The sequence below is a fragment of the Cheilinus undulatus genome, linkage group 16, assembly GCF_018320785.1.
Source record: "Cheilinus undulatus linkage group 16, ASM1832078v1, whole genome shotgun sequence".
Taxonomy (NCBI): domain Eukaryota; kingdom Metazoa; phylum Chordata; class Actinopteri; order Labriformes; family Labridae; genus Cheilinus; species Cheilinus undulatus.
The window spans coordinates 2,469,925-2,484,476 of record NC_054880.1 but is presented as its reverse complement, the minus strand read 5'-3'; the positions used below and the strand labels follow the sequence as shown (position 1 = coordinate 2,484,476).

The 14,552-nt window shown below is 36.6% G+C and overlaps 2 protein-coding genes and 1 gene segment (V, D, J or C); 2 read left to right on the top strand and 1 right to left on the bottom strand.

The window, feature by feature from the left end:
* Window positions 1–14,552, bottom strand: part of LOC121523649 — an 820,099-nt gene that overhangs the window by 749,914 nt on the left and 55,633 nt on the right.
* Window positions 1–14,552, top strand: part of LOC121523651 (immunoglobulin kappa light chain-like) — an 813,481-nt gene that overhangs the window by 745,052 nt on the left and 53,877 nt on the right. The gene's annotated exons all lie outside the window — the stretch shown is intronic.
* On the top strand, window positions 671–7,158 carry LOC121523547 (gastrula zinc finger protein XlCGF57.1-like). The gene is made up of 2 exons (XM_041808471.1): window positions 671–787; window positions 2,934–7,158. The coding sequence occupies exons 1-2, from the start codon at window positions 763–765 to the stop codon at window positions 4,760–4,762; spliced, it is 1,854 nt and encodes a 617-aa protein (XP_041664405.1). The 5' UTR covers window positions 671–762; the 3' UTR covers window positions 4,763–7,158.

Genomic DNA, 14,552 nt, shown 5'->3' with positions numbered 1-14,552 from the left:
TTTTTTAACCGAATCTGGACACAATCAGGTAGTGTGAACTGATTACTGATCCAACTGCAAATACATGTTGCCAACAGCCAATGAACGTTTGGGTGATAGCTTCCATGAAAAGGCATATCCTGGTGCTATTGTAAAAATAAAGATTTTCTCTGGCTTTGACAACTTTCGGAACAATTCATTTTAATGTAATATCTCAATTAAAATGTGTGTATATATAATGTAGGAAAGGTCCCTTTTTGAATCGAAATATATAATTTTCAGTGGGAAAAAAAACAAAAAACTTTAACCTTTATTTAACCAGATAAGGACTCGTTGAGATAGAGATCTCTTTAACAAAGGTGATCTGGCCAGGACTTTTGCTGGTTGGGCCAACACATGGTTGACTGACCAGTGGTTCTCAGCTGATGGGATAGGACCCATGTGTGGGTCAATGGGTCACAGTTATGGTCATGGAGGAAAATAAAAACATTCAAAGACACATCTATCTATCTATCTATCTATCTATCTATCTATCTATCTATCTATCTATCTATCTATCTATCTAATCTTATTATCTTATCTTATTTGTGTTTAATAATTTACTTCACGAGTGTACGGGGTTGAACATTTAAAATTATACTTTTATTGTGAAGGCTGAATTTGGTGCTTTTTATTCCGGGTCATGAAAACCATTTCCTGCAGAAAACATTTAGCTTACTTGGATGATCCAGCATATTCACAGTTGACTTTTCTTTTCCTTCTTTGACTCTTTGATGTTCGTAAATGTCCGGGATTCAGGATCTTTCAGGTCTGATTTCTTTCTTCTTCTGAAAACTCGATTACTGTAAATGTTTCAGGGAGCTGATCCTTAAGCTAACGTTTACATCTACACAAAGAGCGGCGTTAGCCACAGCTAGCTCCTGCTGATTATACATTTGTTTTCTGGTTTGAAAGGATCTACTAGAGTACGTTTACAGCAGTGACTCAATCTGAAAACAGTTTTTCATATTGTATTGCCCATTATATACATATATCTTCAAATGACCCTTTCTTCGTAATATTTGGTCCGGATTGTCCTTTGAGTTCGTTGAAAATTCTCCTTATTGTTTGATTTTAGAGAGATCGTATGACAGCGTGCCATGTGCCAGCTTAGCTAAGGCTATATCCTCAGACAAGTTTAATAATAATCGAAGTATGATTAAGAACTGTATATCTATATTTAACACACTGTGGATCTGAGCTATTTTTATTTTTTAGGCAGTAAACATGCAATATGACTGTCATCAACAAGTGAAAAGTTAGAAGACATAGCTTAAACAAACAAACAAAAAAAGCTAAAATAAACTGCATTACCATGTTACAATTCTGCTAAGATATAGACTTAGCAGATGAAAAAATGAAGCTATGCCGATTTTAAAAATGTTGTGTTAAATTGATTAAGTAGAGGAATAGCTTTTAGACAGTATACAGAGCCTAATTGAAAACTGTACAGGGAATAAATAGATAAGTGAAAGTGCAGGAATAATGATAATAATGATTCTTTTATTTATATAGTATCTGTAAAAACATGTGTTTATAAAGTGCTTTACAGACTTAGAAAATGCATAACCTAAGGGGTTAATGAAATAAATTAACAATCAAACTAAACATAGAGGGTCTTGAAAGTGCATTATGTTTTGCAGGACCAGCACCATTTCATTTAATTTCATTTGTTATGAACGGCAAGGCAAGGAAAGAAAACCAATCAATAAAGAACAAAAACAAGAAATACAATACATTTTTTTTTTTTTAAGTTAGATAATGTGTAAATGTGCAGGAGAAGCCAAAGAAACCCGAGCGGGCTTGTTGAGTGGCCCTCCTAAGTGAAAAATTAAACATTCAAATGAACATCAAATAGTATAAATTATTACAGTGCAATTCAAAAAGTGTTAAAATATAAAGAACAATATAGGCTAGAAAGGATGCAGTGCTTTTTATGGAGGTAGGATTTGTAGAATGTAATAAGCAAGGGACAAACATGAGACCTACGATGCTGTCAATAAGTTTTTCCCCCCTTTATGATTTTTTTTGTTTTCTTTTTCCATATTGTCACTCTTAAATGTTTCAGATCATCAAACTAATTTTCGTATGAGACAATGATAACTGTGTAAATAAAAAATGCTTTTTTTTTTTTTTTTTTTTTTTTACCATGCATACAAAATGCATGTTAATCTGTCAGTCACAAGGTATTATATATAAAAAATGTATTATTCACCTTGGTTCAGTCATGTTTGAACTGTTTATACATTTTGAACTCACCTAGCATTTTGTAAAGATTGGGAAAAGAGTTGAATATTTAGATAAATTTAAGATTAAAACAAAAAATGAAAACATCATCAGTTCCCAAGAGTGCTCTGTTAAAACTAATTTGAATTGGGCCTTTGACTATATTAAAGTTTACATAGAATTGATTTACTAAAAATCAGAACTTGGTGTGACACCAGAGGTCATGATTTTCTGCAGAAAATATACATTGAGTTTCCACAGTTACATGGTTGATGCCACAGGCATTGGTCAAAAGGTTTGTTTCCTTCTTTTATTCAAATAATAAAAGTCACAAATTATTTAATCATGCCAGTGGCAGTAAACACTCAGAACAGTTTTGAGGTTTGGATAAAAAAAAAATATATAAGCAATTTTATTGACAACAGATCCATGTCAAAAAAATAAGTTTTGGTCCACTGCATTTAAAGTAATACATAAAATTCATAATCAGCGTTATTATCTTAGGTGACACTGAATGTGTCAAGTCAATAGAATATGTTTGTTCTTAGATAACATTGTAATGTAGCAAAATATAACTAGAAAATAACTGATTAAAAATGTGATTTTTTTTTTTTAGGGGGAGCTTAGAATCCAGGTTGGGTTTTAAAACAGTCTCACAGCTTCCTATGATGTCTCTGTCTTTATTTTAGTGCTTCCAGTTGGAATCCAGTGGCTGTATGTCAGTAAAGAAGAGCCTCCTGAACAGCAGGGGTGGAGTCCCAGTCTGGATGAGGAGGACACCAAGCCCTCACAAATGAAAAAGGAACAGGATGAGCTGTGGATCAGTCAGGATGGAGAGCAGTTTCGTGGACAAGAGGAGGCTGATATCAAGTTACCATCCAGCCCTCTTCTTATGAAGAATGAGGCTGATGAAGAGAAATCTCAGTCCTTGCAGCCTCATCAAATAAAAACTGAACAGATGGAAGCTGGAGCTGATGGAGAGGACTGTGGAGGATCAGAACAAGCCTCGGGCTCTGATCCTGCAAGACATTTACAGCATGAGGTTGAGATCAAGATTGTAGAGTTTTCTGAATCTGAGGCAGAAGACTGTAACAATGCGAGGTGCACAACAGTTTATCAGTCAGGTTTAAACTCAACTGAAAAAGATAGCGATCAGGGCGCAAAGACTTATAATGAAATGTGCAGCTGTTCTGAGTGTGGAAAAATATTCAGAGAGAAAAGTATTTTAATTGAACATATGAGATATCACACCAGCAAGAACCCTTTGGACTGCTCTAAGTGTGGGGAAAGTTTTAGCCTGAAAGAACATCTTGAACAACATATGGCAATTCACATGGAAGAGAAGCCCATTGGCTGTCCTGAGTGTGGCAAAAGATTTAGATATAATGGTCATTTGACGGAACACTTGAGAACACACACAGGAGAGAAACCTTTCAGTTGCTCTGAGTGTGGCAAACGATATAAATATAAAAGTCATCTTACAGATCATTTGAAAACTCACACAGGAGAGAAACCCTTTGGCTGCCCGCAGTGTGACAAAAGATATAGACGTAAATTTCAGCTGACAGAACATCTGAGAATTCACACAGGTGATAAACCTTTCAGTTGCTCTGTATGTGGTAAAGGATTTTTCCGCAGAGATAACTTGACCCAACATATGCTTGTCCATACAAGAGAAAAACCCTTTGGTTGCTCTGAGTGTGGTAAAAAATTTAAACTTGAAGAACATCTGAGTCAACACGTGAGACTTCACATGGTAGAGAAACCCTTTAGCTGCTCTGAGTGTGGTAAAGCTTTTAAACGGAAAGAAAATCTGACCCAACATATCCGCATTCATACAGGTGAGAAACCTTTCAGTTGCTCCGAATGTGGTAAAGGATTTACACGTAAAGAAACTCTAACCCAACACATGTTCGTCCACAATAGAGATAAACACTTGTACTGCCCCGAATGTGGTAAAGGATTTGTGTGTCAAGAAACTCTAATTCGACACATTTTTGTCCACAAAACAAAGAAACCTTTCAACTGCTCTTTGTGTTGTGCAGGGTTTAATCGTAGAGCAAATCTGGCCCAACATATGTACATCCACACAAAGGAAAAACCTTTTAGTTGCACTGAGTGTGATAAAAGATTTTCTGACAAAGGATGTTTGAGAAAGCATATGACAACTCACACAGAGGAGAAACTCTTCAGTTGCTCTGAGTGCACTAAAAGTTTTAAGAACAAAGAAACTCTGAATAAACACATGAGAATTCATACAGGAGTAAAACCCTTGAGCTGCAGTTCTTGTGGCCAAAGATTCTTATGGTATTCTCAGTTAAAACGACATATGTGTGTTGGTGGCCATGCATATGCACCATTACCAAAACAAACTGAGGCAGAGGCTGATATAGAAGATTGTGGAAGATCAGATGGAGCAAGGAACTCAGATCCAGACAGAGATTCACACCCAGAGATTGAGGTTACCATTGAGGACTTTTCTGAACCTGAAACTGAAGACTTTCTTGATGATTCCTAGAGAATCATAGACCACATTTCAGTTTTACAATGAGAGATTAGGAAATCCCAGTAAAAGCAATGAAATTGTATACTGGTGACAAACCAGTACCCAGTGAAATTCAGCTGCTCTGAATATGGTAACAGTTTTAGCTAAAGGTACCTTCTGAAACATCACACAGGAGAGAAGCCCTGATGTCCATGGCATGAAACAATAAATTAGAAATGTGTGTACTTTTTCAAAACTAAGAGCCTGTAGTTGTGTGTTGTCTCCAAAAATTAACCCTCTGAATTTACAACAGGAATTGATAGCCGAGCCTTTCAGAGCAGGTGCTGCTGATGCAAAGTGGCAATCTCTGTAATGTCTATCAGTGCATTTCTACATCAATCTTTTTACTGACTTTTTATTATGTTTTTGGCTGTGTTTTCTAGCATGGGCACATGCTTTACTTTAAGACTGTAATACATGGGTTAATTTCAAAAAGAAATGTTGGACCCAAAGACCAGGAATTTTGACAAGCAGCTGTATATCATGTAATGTATAGCACACTGGATGATTTTATGGAAGTGTGCCTGGGAAGTTGTGGATATAATTTTCATTTTGTCTTCAAATTTTATTTAGAAGTTAGGTTTTTCTTTACATAATCTCTAAAGATAAACAGATTCTGATCATTTTTACTCATTTTTAGAATTCCATCTCTCATAATAACTTAGTTTGTATAGCAATTTTAAATACAGGGGTTTACAACGTGCTCTGACATGTGAGGGAGCAAACAGAAAAAACAAAGCAACAAACCCCAAACAAAAAACAAAGACAGCAGAACAGAAACCACCCAACAACATCAGCAAAACCCAAACAGTTAAAGAACCTAGATTAAAACCTGATAAAGATAGTAGCTCAACAATGTAAGACATCAAAAACCCAGAACGCAGATATCACATTGACATAAATGCCATAAAAAAAGATAGGAACCCAGCCACACAGGTTGAGACCCAGAGGACCAAAGTTTAGCAGATGTGAGAAATTAAAAGAGAAAAAAAGAGGATTACAAACAAAAACGAAGAGATAAAAAACAATTAAAAGGCAGAAAATGTGATAAGAGAAGTAGAAGGAGAGCCTGTAAAAAAACAGGAAGCTATGAATAAAAGGTAACTGTGCCTTTGAGGTTTGGGCTTTTTATCTTTAGGAGTCACCTCCATGCAGAGCTTTTGCTAGATATTCTTCCAGCCAATATAGCCAGCAGTCCTTCAGAATTCTGGCCATACAGAACAACTACGGCACATATACTTTAGATAGTCATGTATGGCATAACCTGCATTTGTCAGCAATAAAACACACAAAAAGACAAACACTGTGTTGTAGTTCCTATATCTGTACTAGAGCAGGGCTGGGGCCACATATTTCTGTCTGAATCTGACCCAAGTCTGAGACAGTAGATGGTGAACATGCCAGTAAACCAGAGTTGTCCTTGACCTACTATAAACCACCCTTTTTAGACATGCTATACATAACTGGACTGTGGAAATGACTGAGACAAGTTATCATCCTATTTAGCTATATTTCTTTGTGCTGTGTTTGTTGTTTGAACACCAATCATAAAGAAAAGAGTGATGAGCTGTTTTTTTACACTCACACAGTCTGTTGCACCATATACACCTGCATTTAACAAATAAACAACACTTCGCTTCACCTTAGCTCTTTGTTTTCACATACTACCATAACTTAACTGCTTACAACAGCCAAATACTATCCTCCACAGAAAACACCAACAAATCACAGCACATTGCTAACCAGCAGCCTGTAAATGTGAGACAGCATGTTAAAACTCTGCATTTCTAATTAAAATCTGGTCTTTCCACTGACAATTGTCCAATATTAGTCCTCACAAACTTATCAACTCAATTGTAACAACTCTTGACTTAAAAGTATAAAATCCACCCAGTGTGATTTATTTGGAGTCAAGGAAAGAGAAAAGTGTCCACTGTTGTGGACAATGGACATGGCTCTTCCTAGTCCTCTAAGTCTGCTGCAACTATCCGGTCAGTGCTGGACCCAGCTGATGCTTGGGTGTTTATTGTGTGTCGCTCAGTTGTCTACTGTCCTTTTTGTTTCAGCTTCATTATTGATGACTATCTCAAAATTCCTCTGTACCATTCCGTTCACTGCATAGTGTTCAGTCACTCTAAACAGCCTTTAAGATAAGCTTTGATTGACCTCATCACATGAGTCAATCACATGAATATTTACTCCCTAAATTAGCAATTTGCTGCATCATGTAGATAAACCACCCTCAGCGCTGAACAGGAAGAAACGTAGCTTCACAAAACAGTACATTGGAGTTGAATGGCTTCAAGTTTATCATATTAAAGTTCCCTTAGCAGGACATGTTTTAGGTCATAATACAGTATATAATATGTAATTACTCACTATTTATTTATTTGCAAATTTTCAGCCATACATGTTGGCCTGTCTTCACTGCTGGACAATTGATGATGGCCAAAGCCGGTAAAAACCGGCTGACATAAACCCTGCCTTCTGTGTCATTTGTGGACACCTAATAAAGTCAGCTAAAGACATGCACATGTAGAGTGGCTGTGTTTTTAAATCTTTTTATGTTCAAATATTTATCTGTGCCAGCTTTCCTCTTTATCAGCATTTTGTATTATGCAAAAATAGATACAGGCTATGTTTTTTTGTTTGTTTGTTTTTAATTATTATAAACATAATTGAATAAGGACAACCTAAAAGATTTTTAAAATTAAGATAATCTGTTAACTTTTAATATCTTTAAGATAAAACAATAACAAAAATTGAGATTCTAAAGCTCCACTCTACAGGGAAACAAACTTGGAATTTCAGAGTTTAAAAAGTCTTCAATCTTGGCATTAGAAACTCAAAAATTTCAAATTTAAAAAAAATTGTTTTTTCAAGAGTGGCCCAAGTAGACCATTGCAATAATGGAGAGTTTATAGATGCTTTGTCAAGAGCAAGTCTGTGTAGGCCAAGTGTGTTGGGATTTTGTCCATGAAACAATTAAAACTGATGTTTTAATTGGGGGCGGCTAAAAATGGCAGATGGGGTCGTTCAGTGTTGAGTTTGGATGTTCTCTCTGGGTACTCCAGCTTCCGCCCACAGTCCTCAGACATGCTGTTAGGTCACCTGGGGCCTCTATATTGCCTGGTACTTTGTCTTTGGATGTCAGCTTTGTGATTGACTGGTGGTGACCAGTCCAAGTAGTAGCCCACTTCTATCATAATGACAGTTCAGGGCTGGCTCCAGCCCCTTGAGAATTGAATTAGACAGAGGAGATAATGGGCGGATGGATATGGAAAAGCTGAGAAGTCAGTCAACATACAAATAAAATGATGTGCATTAACTTTGTTTTCACTATCCGTTTATCCAGATATCTACATTTTCTGACTGCTTGATCTGTGCATGTCTGTCCCTCTTTGTCACCAGCCCTGAGACACCTGGTTAGAGTAATCACAAAGACAGTTCCCTTCAATGAAATTGGTGGTTTTGACCTTTTTCAACAAACTTATCTTACAAGGTGTTTTACTCTGAAGACCAGACAGGAACCGTTGTTTTTGCTTCCGGGTCATAAAACTATTTCCCACCGAGTGTAATTGGCGTGTTTGTTTGTTCCGTCGCCCTGTGGGAGAAGAGGAAGTGCTCACAGTTGGCTTTTCGTTCCCTTCTTTGGCTCTTGGATGTGTGTGAAATGTCCGCGTTTCAGGATCTGTCAGGTTTGTTTTAGAACCTTGTTTACTGTAAATGTTGAAAGGAGCTTAACGATTACGATGGTAGCCACAGCTAGCTCCTGCTTATTGCAGTCCTGCAGTCAAGTGGATCAATCAGAAGCCAATTTCTTCGGTATTATCTATCGCGCATGGGAACTCCTTCAGTGATGTTTGATTTCAGAGAGACCACGTGACAGTGTGTCAGTTAAGCTAATTAGTGATCAGGCAGTTTACTTCGTTATATTATTTATTTTTGTTGCTACCTTTTTAAAAAAGTGTAAGTACACAGAGACTATAGTCCAAACTTATTTAAATTGTCAGCAGGTACAGCTGAGGTCCTGTTTCTTGCAGGACCAGCGGAATCCTGCAGGATCCTGCTCCAAATGCAAGCTAACCTGTCAGTTCCAGGGTATTATACACAGTTTATTATTTCCTATAGGTCGGTTATGTTTAAGAGTTTGGAAAATAAGATCGAGAAAAAGTTAGACGAGTAGATTATTTTTTTTAGATTTTTCATTTTTAATTTTTTGATTATACGTTTTCAGCTCCACAGAGTATTTACTTTAAATGTTTTTGAATTGGGCCTGTAACTGAATTAATTTTTCTATAGGATCAATAATTTGAAATAAGGACTTGGTGTCACACCAGAGGACATGATTTTCTGTGACTAAATGTATTGGGTTCCCAGTTACAAAAATACATGGATTAAATTTATTATTTTGTATATTCGTTTACTGAAATATGCCCTTTTAAATTGTGCCAAGGGCATTAGTCAATGGTTTTATATGCTTTTAATGTAACTGATAAAGTGACCAAGTATTAAATCATGCCAGTGGCAGTAATAATCCAGAGCAACTTTGAGGTTTGGCTCAAAAGTTTAAAAAATAAATATTAAAAATTTAATTTTATTTACAACAGATTAATTAAACATTTAAAAAATGCTCACAGTTTATTGTATCTGAAGTGATTAAAAATTTGAATCATTATAATTATTTTAGGTGTAAGTGAATATGTATATGTCAGTCAACAAATTTCTACTTTAAATATTTTTTTAACTTACTGCTAAATTATCAAAAATGTGACTTTATTTCCTAGCTAAATTTTCACTTTTTCTTTGTGTACATGCTTGTCCAATGTTACAATTAATAATTGTGTTAATAATGAAATCTCTTAATTAGAATCAGCTTTGCACACCTGCTAAAGATATAGTATGATTAACCATTTTACAGTGTATTGAGAAAATAAAGGTTTTAAATGTGCCAGACATCATCAAAGTTGGACATTTATAAACAAAAAAACTTCTCTGTCCCATAGCATTTGACATTTCATAAACAGTGCATTAAATAAGAAAATTCAGTCCTGGTCAGGCTCACTGAGAAATCTCACACACCTTTAATTTTTGCTGTACATAAAAGTGATATCAGTTTTTCTCATTTTAGGTCTTCAAAAGGTCTCATTGTGATGTGTGAAGTATGTAGGAACCCTTTTATAGTGTCCATTGGTCGCTCCCTCTGTTTTAGTGCTTCCCACTGAAATCAGGATGGTGTTGGTGAGTAAAGAAGAGGTTTCTTGTGAGCAGCAGGGTGGCACCCAGCCTGGATCAGGACACCAAGCCCTCACTCATCAAAGAGGAACAGGAAAAACTGTGTATAAGTCAAGATGGAGAGATGCCTCAAGGACAAGAGGAGGCTGAAATCAAGTTCACCTTCAGTCCTGTTACCGTGAAGAGTGAAGATGATGAAGAAAACCCTCAGATCTTGCAGCTTCATCAAATAAAAACTGAACAGATGGAAAGAGGAGCTGATGGAGAGGACTGCGGAGGATCAGAAGAAACCAGAAGCTCAAATTCTTTATTGCGTGCAGGTGATGTCAAGATTGAGGAGTCCGCTACACCTTGGGATGAAGACCTTAACAATGCAAAGTGCACAGCAGTGTATCAGTCAGATTTATATTCAGTGGGAAGAATTAGAGATCAGGCACCAAAGACTGACAAGAAAATGCATAACTGTTCTGATTGTGGCACAGTCTTTAATGAGGAAAGTGTTTTATTTGAACATATGAAAATTCGTACAAGTGAGAAACCCTTAGTCTGTTCCCAGTGTAGTGAAAGATTTAGCCTTAAAGCACATCTAGAACAACATATGACAATTCACATGGAAGAGAACCTCTTCAGCTGTTCTGAGTGTGGCAAAAGTTGTAAAAATAATAGTCTTCTTAAAATTCATTTGAGAACTCACACAGGAGAGAAACCTTTCAGCTGCCCTGAGTGTGACAAAAGATATAGACATAGTAGTCATCTGACAAGACACTTGAGAACTCACACAGAAGAGAAACCCTTCAGCTGCCCTGTGTGTGGCATAAGACATATACACATTTGCATGCTTATGGATCATTTGACAACTCACATAGGACACACACCCTTTGACTGCCCTGTGTGTGGCAATAGATATGGATGTGAAAGTCTCCTGACACAGCATTTGAGAACTCACATAAGAGAGAAACCCTTCAGTTGCAATGAGTGTGGTAAAGAGTTTAGTCGTAAGGAATACTTGGCCCAACATATGTATGTTCATTCAACCAGCAAAAAACATTTTTGTTGCTCTGAGTGTGGAAAGAAGTTCCAACTGAAAGCAAAACTGAGACAACATATGATAGTTCATATGGAAGAGAAACCATTTAGCTGCTCAGAGTGTGGTAAATCTTTTAAGCTAATTGAATATCTTGCCAAACATATGCGCCTTCATACAGGAGAAAAGCCCTTTATTTGCTCTGAGTGCGGAAAAGGGTTTGCACGTAAAGACACTCTGACCAAACACATCTTAGTTCACAAAGAAGTGAAACCCTTCAAATGCTTGAAGTGTGGAAAAGGATTTAATGATGCATGTCATCTGGAAAATCATTTGAGAACTCACACAGGAGAGAGACCCTTCTGCTGCTCTGAGTGTGGTAAACATTTTGGCTCCTCTGGTTCTTTCAGACAACATTTGAAAATACACACTGAAGAGAAACCTTTTTGCTGTTCCGTATGCACTAAAAGATTTACAATTAAAGTCAATTTGAATTCACACATGCGGGTTCATACAGGAGAAAAACCCTTCAGCTGCAGTGCTTGTGGCCAAAGATTCTCATGGGATGCTCAGTTAAGAAGGCACGGGTGTGTTGGTGTTAAAGCCTCAGAGCCATCATAGAAACAAAAAATCTGAAAGGACAAACAGAAACAGGAGCTGATATCGAAAACTGTGGAGGATCAGTGGGATCCAGGAACTCAGTCTGAGACAGACATTTACAACTAGAGATTGAGATTATCAAAGAAGACTTTTCTTAACTTGAAGCTAAAGACTTTTATGATGATTCTTGGAGTACAGAGACCATCTATTAATTATAAAATGAGATATTAGGAAATTCCAGTCAGAGTTTTATAGTGTAATGTTGGTGACAAACCAGTAACCAGCAAAACAAAATTGTTCTTGATACTGTAATAACTTTAGTAAGATAGCTACGAGACTTTAATTATTTTTGTCTCCAAAATGAAATCATCGACCGTTTCTACATGAGTTCACGACAGCCTTTTGCAGCCGGTGCTGCTTATGCAAAGTGGCTTTTTATGGAAATGTACAGAGTCATTCAAGGATTGAATGGGGCACTCAAGATAATGACTGTCAGTGGATCAATACATCAGCTGTATTACTGATGTATTTTTAAACTAGGTTTTAGTTTATTTTTTTCTGGGATAAAGAGATGAAGAGATTTTCCTCTATTTAGCCATATTATTTAGAATGTTATGACTCCATTTGGATAAAAAGAGAGGGGGAAGGGTGTTGATAGAGGGGAGGAGCTTGATTTTATTCCCTTTAAGTGTGAGTTAGTAGCCCGTAATTTACCATAAGCTCCTCTGAAATTTTAATGAAATTGTCACTACTGGTTTTACAGGAACTCGGCAAATGGCGAACTTCTATTTTTCAATCATCACATTGAATGATGTATATTTATACTCAGGAGTGGAAAGTAAAAGTCAAATTCACTCAAATGACTGTAATTGAGTAGCTTTTTTGTGTTCTTGTACTTTTTGATTACATTATGAAATCATTAATTTTAGTTTTCTTAAGTATATTTTGGAGGAAGTATGGCATTTCACACCAGTAATATACTGTACATTTAGCATCTATTAATGAGTTGTTGTTGTATTTTCTTTCTTTTTTTTTTTTTTAATTATAATTAAAGCAAAAAAAGGAGTACACAGTAGGAAAGGTCATATTTAAAGGTGTAGCATGTAAAATTGGGAATATTAGAGACATCTAACAGCCAGATTCTAGACTGTGATGCTCACTTCTGGTGGTACCTGCCACAATCAGTGCAACTTAAGAAAAAAAATACCTGTTATTTGGTCTCTTCTGTGGTACTGTCGAAAAATGGAAGATTGAAAAAATTATAACAGTGGAGTCATTGGAGGATACCCTTTATATGTATGAATTAAAGGATTACTGTATATAACACAATTTTATATATTTAGGTGATCAGACATTATTTTTTGATCGGCCTTCTAACAAACACTATGTTTCATTTTATACCAAGCTGATTCTGCTAAATGCTACAAGGCTAAAAATTACACACAGCACATTTAACTATATAAACCTATCAGCTGTTAAAGTAAAGTTTATATGAAACACTTTTTTTTTACTTTTACTTGAGTAGATTTATAGACTGATAGTTTTATTTCTACTTAATATTAACCAAGTAATTGTAAACTTATTTAAGTACAATAGTTTTCTACTTTTTCCAACTCATGCCATTATCATGCACTTAATGCTCCTCACAGTTGGTTTAATCCAAAAGTTACGATGGGAGCAGCAGGCATACATTGGACCACTGGTTCCCAGTTTTTGGGTTGGAAACCACAATGGTCACATAGCCATTCAAACAGGTCACAAATGTGTTCATGGAAAACAAAACATCAGTCGATAAGCATGTAAAGCACATTTGAAATATGTTTGTTCTGTCTCTTTGTACTGACTCATGCCTTGTAATGTCTTAGGTCCCAACTGTATTTCATATATAAATTAATCTGCTTGATTGGAAAATTATCATACAGAGCCATTCTGTGTTGAGTTTGGATGTTCTCCTGTGAATGTGTGAATTCTCTCTGGATACTCCAGCTTCTGTCCACAGTCCACAGACATGTTTGTTAGGTCATCTGGGGCCTCTATTGCCTGTAGGAGTTAGTGTGCCTGGATGTTCGTCTTTGATTATCAGCCTTGTGATTGACTGGTGGTGACCATTCCAAGTTGTACCCAACTTCTGACCCAATGACAGCTGGGACTGGCTCCCCCATGACCCAAATGGGATAAGCACTGTAGCTAATGACTGAATGGCTATGACAAAGCTGAGAAGTCAATCCAAGGACAAATTAGATTGTGTGTTAACTCTGTTTTTACTGACTCTCTTATTGTCAGAGGTGAACATGGTGCATGCAATGTCCTTATCCAAGTAGAAGTGAATAAAAAGTAAGCAGTTAGCACAGGTGCAGCAACCGACTGGGAAAATGACTACTAGTCCAGCCCTGAAACTGAAACAACATATGATAGTTCATATGAAAGAGACACCTGTTCTGAGTGTGGAAAAGAGTTTACACGTAAAGACAGTCTGAAGAGACACATGTTAATTCACAAAACAGTGAAACCTTTCAGCTGCTCTGAGTGTGGTAAAGAGTTTACCTGTAAGGAAAACTTTGCCCATCACATGTACGTTCACAAAGGAGACAACAAATTTTGTTGCTCTGAATGTGGAAAAGTATTCAGCCGTGAAGCAAATCTGACACAACATGTGAGGATTCATATGGAAGAGAAACCGTCCAGCTGTTCTGAGTGTGGAAGAGAGTTTACACGCAAAGACAGTCTCAAGAGACACATATTAATTCACAGAAAAGTAAAATTATCTTTCAGCTGCTCTGAGTATGGTAAAGGTTTTAATCAAGAGTGTCATCTGACAGATCATTTGAGAGCTCACACAGGAGAGAAACCCTTTAGCTGCCCTGAGTGTGATAAAAAAAAATTTGCCTTCAAAGTAGTTCTGGA